Genomic DNA, 12,355 nt, shown 5'->3' on the forward strand with positions numbered 1-12,355 from the left:
TGGGCAGTTCTAGTCCTTAAATGAAGTTGCTACACCTTTTCTGCATTCTCATTGGGTAATCTCATTGTGATTACCCAAGTTTTCACATCTTTTAAATGTTTAAATATGATACAATTATTTAAAAAACAAAATGATTGTAGCCAATTAATAATTATAAGCATATTTTATTGTATATCTGTGGTCTCATGAATGATTTATTTAAATTATCTTTAATTATCTCAGTGTATTACAGTGTAATTTCAGATAAAAAAGCCTATCCTACGTGGTTTTGATTAAGTTTTCATTGTAACAGGAACAAACAATAACAATATGCACTAATTTTGTAAGTCAAGACTGAGAACCTATTCACTGGAACCAGAAATATTCACTGGAGTGTCCAAGTGTGACAACTAGCACTGGTTTGCCTCCACATTATGCTTTAAACGTGAGGTTATATTAATTTAAAAACTATATAAATACACGATGATCTTTCATACTCTTTCTCAGAGAAAAAATCTGAAAAACAAAACAACAACAACCCCAAAATAAGACGCAATCAGAAATTAATATCAACATATTATCTATCCATTTTCTTCTGCCTCTCCTTATTTCTTCAACTGTTCTTGTCTGACAGACGCGGCTGTTTAGCCAATCAGCTGCGAGAGTTTCTCTCCGCCCCGCCGCTATTGGTTGATCTCTTGAGACTCAGGGGCTGTTCCGATATTAATGACCGCTGGGCAGACAGCGGCATGTCAATGTGACAACCGAACGAGCGGCTGCAGATGCGCCTCTGAACGCGGAGGAAGGAGGAGGTTGTCAGTGCGAGGGACTCTAAAAAGCTTCCAGACGGCTCTCACCTGGTGGATTTTGCCTCATTCGCACGGCAAAATCTTAACGTTAGGAGTGCGACACGCTACTATTTATCCATCTGCGTTAAAAGAAGACGGCGCGCGCTTATTTTCATTTGCGTGGCGCGGGCTTTCCGCTCTCTGGAGCATTGCGCTAGATGAACGGAATACATGCCGCTTAATTGACCGGAATGACTTATGTTGAAACGGTAAGTTTGAACATTTTCCGATCCACCTCATCTATTTGGTTGATAAATATTAACCTTAGTTGGTTTTCACTGCATGATCATCCACATTCAAGTTGAGAGAATATGCGTCAGAGTGATTAGTTTACTGCAAAACGACCGTGAAGAAGCAGACATGGAGGGAAATGGATAACAAGCACGTAGGTAGTCGAATAAATAGCCATGCCAACCTGGAGCACAGAATTCCTGTTGCTGAGAATTCAGTGCTCCAGTTTGTCATGCATATTTTTTTTGGACACAAGGCACGTCCTGGACGAATAGCCACAGGCAGTCTTGCATCTGGCTGTTCTCAATGTCCCTTAAATCACCCTGTTGCCGTCCAAGATGTTCTACAGCACCCCTATAGCACATGAATTTCAAATGCAGTCGCCTCGAGCATCCACTGTACAGTAAGTATCGTTAAATGAATGTATATCACTTTGAATGGAGGCATTGTGATTCTGAACCATTCGTCTGATCTGCATGCATTGCTTCAGCCTAATTTATACAGTCCACAGCAAAACACCTCCTATGCAGATGATGACATTTTTACCCCAGCTGTTAATCACACAACCAGCGAGTTTCTCTTCTTTGTATATGGACGCGGTTAGGAATCATTGCAGACTGGCATTGCACTTTCTAAAACACAAGTCAGAGGTTGTCTTACGGATTGCAAATAGTATTTATGTGTTTGCAATGCATGCATTGTTTTAACACATATTTGGGGTAACTCAGTTCAATTATTAAAATGAAAAATATTAAAGTATTTAGATATAAAAAAAATGCATCACATAAATATCCATATATGATCCTCCACTAGCAAGCAGATACCAATTAGATCACTTGGTTTCACGGGCAAAATAAAAATATGGAAAGATTGGGCTTTCCCATAGAGGACCTTAGTGGGACCATCACAGGGCCTGGGACTGCCATTACTAGTTGCCCCTCACTGATGCCAGGCCACTGACTTGTTGCAAAGCGAAAATGTTTGTGGCTTATTGGTAGACAATACACTCTAACCAATTTGTGTCCTTGGAGTCTCTTTCATGCCAAACTCTCCAAACTCCTAAGAGGTCTAAAAACCTGAGCAGGCAATTCTTAATCACAGATGTAATCACATGGGCCACTCGATGGCTGCACTAATTAACAGACAATAAGTAAAACCCTTGATATTAAGGATCTCTCAGACGCGGCTTCTGTGAGCACACTGGAGTGTTTAACTGATTTTAGTACCTCTTTGTATGACGAGGTGCTGGAAAATTGCTTTCTCTGATCGTTGCGTCATACTAAACAGTTTGAAGCACAAATCAATGGTGGATGTGTGGTTTGAAATCCAATTTATGCAAGCCTGCATTGTCACTGCAAAGTGGTGTGGGCTTCGAAACAAAACATCACAACATGAGTGTTGAAAAATAGCAAGTGTAGCATTTCATTAGCTTAACACTTCATCAAACAAATGAAAGATTAAACTGCTTTCATGTTCTGGCAGAGCATAATGCTAGCCACACTAATATCATGGGTTTAATTCTCATTGAAAGCATACCTTGATTGCACTGAGGGTCACTTTGGTCCTTTGCCAAATGCATTAATGGAAATGTTAATATAATATCTTAATATAGAAGACATGCAGAAACATGAGGAATTTATATTTAGAGCTATATATTTTTTGTGTAGTTGTACCTGCCATGTCTAAAACAAATAAGGAAAAAAAAAGAAAAATCTAAGGCAGGGAACACTCTGTCGGTCTGTTGAAAAGGTCGCCACACTCCACGTTGTCTCATTGTTGCAAAAGCCTCGACTAGTTCTGTTTCAAAATATAGACTTTAATAAGAGAATATGATAGCAGCATATGCTATCTGTGTTTTCACGAGTAAACAGAGCAGAACCATCTGAGAAGCACTGCTGTGCTCTCCATCTGTTCTTAGATTAGACTTATACCTGTAGTAGAGGCATCCGGTGCAGTATAGAGCGCATACTGTGAGAACTGGGATCTCATTGTGTCTAAAAAGTCAAGTTAGACATGTTTATAACACAATAAACCATACACTGCTACACCAATAGTATGACTGACACTTGCTGTTGGGAACATGCTTTCAATCAATCAGGCCCAATTAGAGTGAAATGCTGTATTTGTACCCTGGGGAGATTTGATTGGTTTCCATAATTAGATTTGTCATATACTGTATAGTGTAGTTTAGTAAAGAAATTATTCTGCTCATTGTGCACGGTATTTTTTCCTCGTGCTGGGTTATGCATGTTAGAGCAAATAGCAACGTTACATGTCTCTGGATGACCAATGTGGTTATATCGATATGAGTCATAATTTTCACAGAGCATATTCGGAACCTTCTGGAATTCTGGAAAACTCTTAAAACTCAATGAGAATGTAATGTTGGAGTTATTAAATTATATATGTATAAATACATTGAAGTAGTGCTTGCATGGTAGAACTGTATTGATATACCCCTTTTTACTTTCTTCCCCACGTATTTAGCCTAATATTAAAATAAAAAAAGGTAATTGATGTTTACTATTCAAAATCCACTCTAATATTTGCAAAACAAATTGTGATTTGTCCTTCCACCTTGCAACTATTTGCGTAGTGACTGACGATAAATAATTTTGTCCTTAGATCTCTTTAAGAGTTTGAAGTCGACACGACACCACGACGCAACAGAATCAATCAAATGTCACAGCCATTCAGAAGCGTGTGTGGGCGGGCTCTCTCTGGAAGTGCACTGGTCTGGCAACGAAATGGATACATCATTAAATGTACATACTGAGTGACTGATAACATCTTTGTCAAGAAATACTCTTGTTGGTTCACAGTTTTAATGGTCATCTTTGCTTTAATTGATCTTCAAGATCTGAGGTGAACTATTTATTGATGCTTTTAGTATGGCTATAAGATCACGAAATATGATATTTAAACTCATATTAGACACATTTATCTTCCAGCTGCGACATCGCAGGAATAGAAACCGTTTCTAAATGAGAAATTTTGTATGTTGGCATTGCAGCTTGTTAAGACAAAAACTCAAATAAACATGGAAAAGATACCTTTTATTGTGTTGCATATAGTTATGACACGGTGTTACTTGGTAAAGATGGTGTTGCGTTGGGTTTGAGGTCCCATGCACAGCCGAGAGACAATAAATAATAAATAAAATAAGATGCATGCTGAGTGTCATGACAACAGCAAAAGTGTCTCTGATCTGGAATTTCATTTGCACAGAACCAAATATTAAAACCTGTGCTTTAGTACATCACTACTGTTCTTTTCCTGCCTTGCAAGCACTGATATTTACTTCAGCTTAATTTATATCAGCACCAGGGGCGGAGCGGGGGGGTGGCTAATGGGGCTTAAGCCCCGAATGTTTTGTCAAAAGCCCCGAATCTTTTAGCTTTTTTAAAATAACTTCAACTTTGTTTCATTTCCTCTCAGTCTCTCAGACTGGAGCGGCAAAAAAAAGAAACAAAAGCTCTATTACTGTGCGTTGTGGCGGACGGTAAAGCATCACGCATCACTTCGCTTGTTTGCCAACTGCTGATAAAAACTAACGAAGAAGAATATAAATCATCTTCTTCGTCGTTGTCATTAGGGGCTGGTGGGCTTTTTATTTCACCGCCGTCGCAGCGAGCTCACTGACTAACCGCCTGATTCAAAAGCAATATATCCCAATGTATCAAATGCTAAGTTATTTCAGGGCATGTTTTACAACTGTTCTCGGCACATTAGTGGGATAAGAAGATAGATTAATTGAGAAATATAGCTGGAGAACAATTAAATACAAAATAGTTTGTAGGCTCTACTGGGTGAATATTTTTTTTTCTGAGTAACCATCATTTCCCAGATAGTGTATAGATTTTTAGGCATTCTGTTATCTCAAACAGCCTGAAAAATAGTGCATTTAGCTGACATAAATGGGGGAAAAAAACACCCCTGCAGCCCCCTAGGTTTGGGCTAAGCCCCGAATGTTTACATCTTCTGGCTCCGCCCCTGATCAGCACAAACTAAATTTTCTTAATAGAGCAAATCAGCATCAAACAATCAGTTACAAAATACCAGAATTGTTCATTTACACTTGAATTCATTGAGGGAAACAAACGACGGCAGTGGAAAAGCTGTAACCTGTGGGGTCCATCGGTTAATTTGGAACATTGATTCTGCATTAACTGTCGACTCTGTGCTGATTTTGTGAGCACATAGGAGCAGGTGCAAAGGGAAACATTCCTTGAGCATTGCACTGGAAACTTCATTATGCACACACATTGCAAAGCAAAGCCTGTTTAATGGACTCTTCCCTTACCTTGAAAATAGTGTAATGGCAAATCAATGAAGTACAGGGCAGGGGGAGGAGCATCAAAACAGACTATGCCACCCATTGAGAAGCCTATGCAAACTGGCTGGCACCTAGGCCCTTTGCGTCTTCTCCTGGTCTGAGAGAACAGCTTACACAGAGCATGTGAAGAGAGGAGGGGAAAAATAAGAGCTTAAGTGAAACACAAAGAGGAGCTAGAGCATAGGTTTAAGAGCAGGGGTGTCTTTCTGTAGACATTTGTATGAATGAGCGAGAAAAATTCTCAAGACCATTTGAACAATATTTCCTCTGAATCATCTCTATAATACAAAAGGCTATTTCTACAGGAAGCAATTCCACCTCTGCCCTACTTTCTGTACATGCGATCTGTCTGACAGAAGTTTAACTGCAAAAAAAAAGCCTACAGCTACACCTGGGATCCTATGCATTTCAAACAACCATGTAAGCTTGCTGGTCAGTTAAATGTTACTTTTATGTTCTAACCCAATATATATATATATATATATATATATATATATATATATATATATATATATATATATATATATATATATATATATATATTTTTTTTATTTTTTTTTTATAGTGCTTATAATAATTAGCTTAAAATAACCTGGAGATGGAGTGGCTAGGTAGAGGTGGCTTGAGACCTGTAAGGAATAAAACAATAAAATCAAAATACATTATTGTATTTGCTATTTTTAGAAATAGTGTGCAACTCTAAAAGGTGCAAGTTTTTTTTCTTATAAAAAATAGAATTAGAATAGAGAGTGCTAGAGTTAGAGGGTCAAATAAAGATGGAAGAGATGTGTTTTTAGCCGATTCTTAAAGATTGAAGCATTAATGTATGTGGATCCCTATTTAAAAACAGCTATTTTCCAGTTTGCAGAGGCACTTACTTGGGGTTTAAGGGGACCACAAGCTCAGTTATCAGTCCCCAGCCCAAGATTTACAGCCTATCTCAAACAACTCAGCCCAAAGCAAACACAGGAGCCGGGCTGCCACCATTCAGCCTGAGTTACTTCCCAGGGTCAGTAGGGCTTCTGCCCACTGGACACATTTATTCAAACATGCCACTATATTTTACAAGCCCAATCAAGATGATGCTAGCTAGCTCTGTGATATCATGTCTGACAAATAATAGCGGGAATGATTCTCTGACTCCTCTTCTCTCCAATTTCGTTGACTGACTCTGCAGTACATCAGGACAGTGATTAGAGGCATCCATCTTGAAATTCCATTTTCTCTGGTATTAGTTGCATTTCTCTCTGTCTCTAAAAGTGTGGCATACAATGCAAGGTATTGGCACTTAAGCTCTATGAGCAACGGTGTTGTTCTAAGTTCTTACGTTTGTAGGTTCTCACCTACACTTAACAGGGTTAAGCCTAATTTCCTTCATTTGTCTTTGACTGGAAATTTTAATGGGTGCGCAATACCTTTATTGCAGTTACAGAATCATTGGAGGTTAATACAGGTTTAGTTGTATTAGTGTACAGCTCCCTCTCCTGGGAGTGTTTTCTGTAGATACTCTTAACAGAAACAGCCTCCAGAACACAATCATGAGCCAGACATAACACCCCCCCCCCCCCCCAAAAAAAAGACATTATTTGCCATCACAGAAACTAGTGCTCTAACATGATTATTTCTGGAGGATAGTGTATCGATTTTGTAGTCTTAAAATGACTAAAATTACTCCATTAATCTTTTTTTTATGTAGCTAAATAATTACATTCTGAAATAATGTACAGAAATCTAAAACTGTTGAGATGATGCTGTTGACTATGGAAACCTTGATTTAACACACTCATAGCAGTGCAAAATTATTCATGCCCCATTGAACTACACCTTTATTATGCATTGTTAAATGGTCCTGTTCACGATGTGAAACTCTGGCCCTGCATCAAAAGCATGACCTTATCTAAAAGGGAAAGATGAAAAAACATTCCTGCACAACAGAAAATAGAAAGAAGGCTAAAACATTCTACGTGGGTCGCCAGAGCAGTTCTCCTAAATACATCATAATTCCAAAAAAATTTTAAATACTAAATAATAATTTTAATATCTTAATACTCTTAATATCTTGGAAAATCAGGGATCCAGAACTATCACAATTTAAAAGAAGAGACTAAAGATTAGAATAAAAACAAACTGCAGTTTCATTTATTGCACATTAATGCTATGTTGTCAACAGACAAGCATGCTTACGCCCTGCATTAGTAGTGAACCTGCACTATTAGAGAGAACATGCAGGTGCTGTAGGAGCAGTGCTCCATTTAACACGTCAGGAAAATAGGCCATTCGTGTCAGTCAGGAAAACTAGATGCATTTTCCAGTATTTATGGCTGACACAGGTATTGTCAAACAGCCATTTTCCAACCACTGTGAGAGTAGCGGCCCATCTATGAGGTGTAATAAACACCTACATTTAAAAGTCCTCATTAGGCTTATTAACAATGTGATGGTTGTTGTCTATGGGACAATTCAGTGTAGTTCCTAGCTTCTCTGTTTACAACACAAGTACACTTTGGCGATAGAGAGACAACAAAACAGGTGCAGTAACCCCCCACCCAGACAGAAATCACCTGATCTGGGGAAGACCCTATATATAATGTACTTCAAACTGATTTTGTTGCTGCAAATATTATTCATCATAAAGGTTCCTGTACTGAAGGGTTTTCTGAGTGTTCTTGGATTAATGCATAATCTTGTTGCCTTGGAAAATCACATATTTCGCCCCCTCAATTACTCAACCAAAAAACACACTCTCACCTCCACAGAGCTTTGAGGGATGAACTCTGGGTTTCTTCATCTGTGAAGCTTACTGAAGACTTTCTGTGGTATCCTCACTTCATCACCTTCCTTAGGCACTGAAGTTGAAAAGAGGGATGATAGATCGTGTGATGGAACAGACTCTTTCTTTCTGTCTGTCTTGCTTGCTTGCATTCTGGCTATGGCACATTTCATAGTAACCCTGGTGATACGGACAGCTCTAACAGAATTGCTAATTTTTCATCAGCATTCCACATAGTACACCAAAGAGTTAATTTTAACAGTGGAACAATAACAAATTTTTTTTAAAAGTAATGTTGAGACCTAATGTGCCATTTAAATATCTTGTGTTCAGGGCATGGTATATGTTGCTTATAGCCAATTGTGATATTTTCAGTATAGTGGAGTATAGTGAGAATGTTTTTTGTATATGGCTAGAAAATTTCATCATGGTGAGTTGCGTCTGGCGAATCTACCCTTAAAAAAAAAAGCAACCATATTAATGCCTATATGTCAAACATACTAAGCTTCATAATTCACTCATTTTTCAGCTTCAGCTTCAGAATCCCAAAATAATATCCAAGGTGAAGGACATGCGTATCCGTATGTCAAAGGCTTAGCGTGCAAGGTACTGCTGAATAAAATGTCAGCAGACATCACAGGGCTTTAATGTGGCTTTTGTAAATGTCAGCATGCCTCTGTCTTGCCTTAGTGATGCCCTTGCATTTTTCCGGTAATTATATGCTAATATTTTTCATCTCTTTCTTCTTATTTTCTTCAGGTAGAAGTGGATTAGGCTGATGATGGCATCATCTGTATTATTAAAAGAAATTAACGACCTTGCTTCTGCCTAACTGAAACCACCGCTACCTGATTGTGACCTTTTTACCTTTATCTGCCCAACCAGTAAAATTGCATACACCACCTTCAATCTGAATTACGGGAGACGGGACATCGCATCTGTTGACAGCACATCAGTCAGGGCCTAGGGAAGGCCCTCTGTTGGATTGAAGTGATCACCACAAATGGTTGATTATTTTTTGAAGTGAAGTGCTTTTGCCACAAAATTTTTAAGGACCAACTACTAACTGGTGGGAACTGTGCCAATATGAAGGACATATCATTCGCGGATTATTTGCTACTGGGTCTTGCAGTGACTACCTTGGTTCTTGCTACAGAAGAGAGAGTCAGTTGTCCAAAACTTTGTGTATGTGAGATTAGACCCTGGTTTTCCCCTAGCTCTGTCTATATGGAGGCTCCCACTGTTGACTGTAATGACCTCGGACTTTTTGACCTGCCCATGAGATTGCCATCTGATACACAAGTCGTTTTACTGCAGACCAACAACATTGCTAAGATTGAGCACCCATTGGATTACCTGCCAAACATCACTGAGATTGATCTCTCCCAAAACAACCTGTCATCAATAAGTGATGTCAATATTGGCCACCTCCCTCAACTCTTATCCCTACACATGGAGGAGAACTGGATATGCGCCCTACAAGACAACAGCCTTTCTCAACTGACCAACCTTCAGGAGCTCTACTTAAATCATAACCTTATCTCCCTCATTTCTCCTGAGGCTTTTCGTGGACTTCAGAGTTTGCTGAGACTTCACCTCAACTCCAACCGACTTCAGAGTATAAAAAGCGAATGGTTTGAACCCTTACCAAATTTGGAAATTCTAATGATTGGGGAAAATCCTGTCCTCTCTATTCAGGATATGAACTTCAAGCCTCTGAGAAACCTTCGTAGCCTGGTTCTTACTAGAATGAACCTGTCACAGATACCAGATGACTCACTTCTGGGACTTGACAATCTTGAGAGTATCTCATTCTATGATAATACATTCCCTAAGGTACCCCATGGTGCTCTCAGGCATCTGAAGAGCCTCAAGTTTTTGGATCTTAATAAGAATCCCATTGGGCGAATTCAGAGGGGTGACTTTGTGGACATGCTCCATCTTAAGGAGCTGGGCATTAACAGCATGCCTGAGTTGGTGTCCATTGATAGTTTTGCCCTGAACAACCTCCCAGAACTGACCAAAATCGAAGCCACCAACAACCCCAAACTTTCCTACATACATCCAAATGCTTTCTATAGGCTGCCTAGGTTGGAAACTCTAATGTTAAATGGCAATGCTTTAAGTGCCCTCCACAGGATAACAGTGGAGTCCCTCCCAAATCTCCGGGAGGTTAGCATGCACTCTAACCCCATCCGCTGTGACTGTGTTGTACGATGGATGAACATGAACAAGACAAACATTCGCTTCATGGAGCCTGATTCCCTGTTTTGTGTGGAACCTCCAGAGTATGAAGGTCAGCACGTGCGGCAGGTTCACTTCAGAGAGATGATGGAAATCTGTCTGCCTCTCATCTCTTCAGAAAGCCTCCCCACACAAATCAGTGTGGAAAGAGGGAGATCTATGTCTCTTCACTGCCGTGCCTTTGCTGAACCTGAGCCAGACATATACTGGGTGACTCCGTCAGGGAGAAGGGTGATCCCAAATGCTGTTTCTGCAAGATTCTATATGCACCCTGAAGGCACACTTGATATTTATGATATCACTGAGAGCGAGGCTGGATTGTACACATGTGTGGCACACAATCTTGTTGGGGCAGACCTGAAATCTGTCTCAGTGGAGGTAAATGGATACTTCCCACAACCTGTCAATGACTCATTGAATGTCAACATTGAATCTGTACAGGCCAACTCTGTGTTAATATCCTGGAATGCCTCTCATGGTAGCCTGGCACCAAACATTAAGTGGTATACAATGCCCACTGCAAACCATCCAACTGTGGCTTTCACAGCTAGGGTAACATCTGACGTGACTGTATATAATCTCACACATCTCAGCCCTGCTACACAGTACAAAGTGTGTGTGGACATTCACAGCATCCATCATAAACATGACAGCAGATGTATCAATGTCCTGACTAAAGGATTAGAACAAGACATAAAGGACTCTGAGAGGTGGGACATGGTGCTGATTGCTGCTTTTGGTGTGCTTTTCATTGGGATCTCAGTGGCTTGCTTTCTTATTTATGTCTTTATGAGGAACCACTGCATTTATGGAGAACTGAACCGATACCCTTCCAAAATGGCTCTGATGTCTGAGACCAGCCAGCAGTCTCCCTTTACAAGGCTCTGGATTTCTGGGAAAGGAATGCCAGCTGCTTCTGAGGTGAAAGCCACAGTCATAAATGTGTTGGACAATGCATTTTAAGCTGCACTTGCAGAGGACCACACAAACTAAAAGCAAATTGACAAGGCAAGAGCGGAGAACTTGCTTTTCCAACTTGCCATTTATCTTTTTGCCTTGATACAGACATCAAATTCAAATGGAAGGGATGTCTGAAAATCTATAACTAGCTCTATAGCCCCTCATCATGAGCTGTCAGATGTGGCAAGTGGCAGTGGAACAGTGGTTAACTAGCGAGAGGCAGAGACTTGCTGCTAAAATATGCAGTGCGATATTTCTAGTTTATTCACTGAAAACAGATGATATTAAGATATCAGGAAGGTTTTGTTTCTCATACCTGACTGTTAAATGTGTAAAGAGTAGTGGAACAGTCCTTGTGGTCCCAAGCAATACCGTCTGTGCTGTACGACAACCATATAGGTGTGTTAGGGACCCGAGGGTTTGTTGAGAAGGAAATCTAGTAGAATAGATGATTACAGTGATTATGATTTAATTATGACTTTTGATGAATTATGTTGTTTTTCTATTTAAAAGCAGATCTGTCTTTTCATGCCTAAAATTGTTATATATTCTATCCAGAAATGTAACAGGTATCTTCTGTGCAGTAGCCAGCCAGTACAAACAAGTGTGAATTACTTGCAGTATGAAAGATACAACTTAAGTAACGAGACTAGTCATTTGCTGAATAAAACACAAATGTACATCTTAAGGAATCTATATACATAAATGTATATTATATTTGATTATATTACTATCAGGACTGGATGTTGTTGAATGCAGACACTTTAAAAGCATCTCTCAGACATAAATTGCAGAAGGTTGATCATGACAGGGTAAGTGCCTACTCCTGAATCTTAGACCAGAAAAAAAGAAAGGAAGCGAGAGAGATAGCGAGAGTGAGGAAAAAAAACACTTTTGAATGTTACTTATAATGGTTTCCTGAGAGATCCCTGGAGAACAGAGCCATGATTCCAGCCTCACATGCAAATTTGTGCAAATAATATATTG

At 39.5% G+C, this 12,355-nt stretch overlaps 1 protein-coding gene and 1 long non-coding RNA gene across 2 annotated transcripts; both read left to right on the forward strand.

The window, feature by feature from the left end:
- The first annotated feature begins 707 nt into the window (after positions 1 to 707).
- On the forward strand, positions 708 to 9,214 carry LOC113060225 (uncharacterized). Its single transcript, XR_003278216.1, has 2 exons — positions 708 to 1,036; positions 8,924 to 9,214. It is a non-coding gene; the product is annotated as an uncharacterized LOC113060225 (long non-coding RNA).
- Positions 9,215 to 9,218: 4 nt separating this feature from the next.
- On the forward strand, positions 9,219 to 11,963 carry LOC113060221 (leucine-rich repeat neuronal protein 3-like). Its single transcript, XM_026229123.1, has one exon. It carries the CDS (start codon positions 9,251 to 9,253, stop codon positions 11,369 to 11,371), a length of 2,121 nt encoding a protein of 706 aa, XP_026084908.1. The 5' UTR covers positions 9,219 to 9,250; the 3' UTR covers positions 11,372 to 11,963.
- Positions 11,964 to 12,355: the final 392 nt, after the last annotated feature.

Source organism: Carassius auratus, chromosome 4, assembly GCF_003368295.1.
Source record: "Carassius auratus strain Wakin chromosome 4, ASM336829v1, whole genome shotgun sequence".
Taxonomy (NCBI): Eukaryota; Metazoa; Chordata; class Actinopteri; order Cypriniformes; family Cyprinidae; genus Carassius; species Carassius auratus.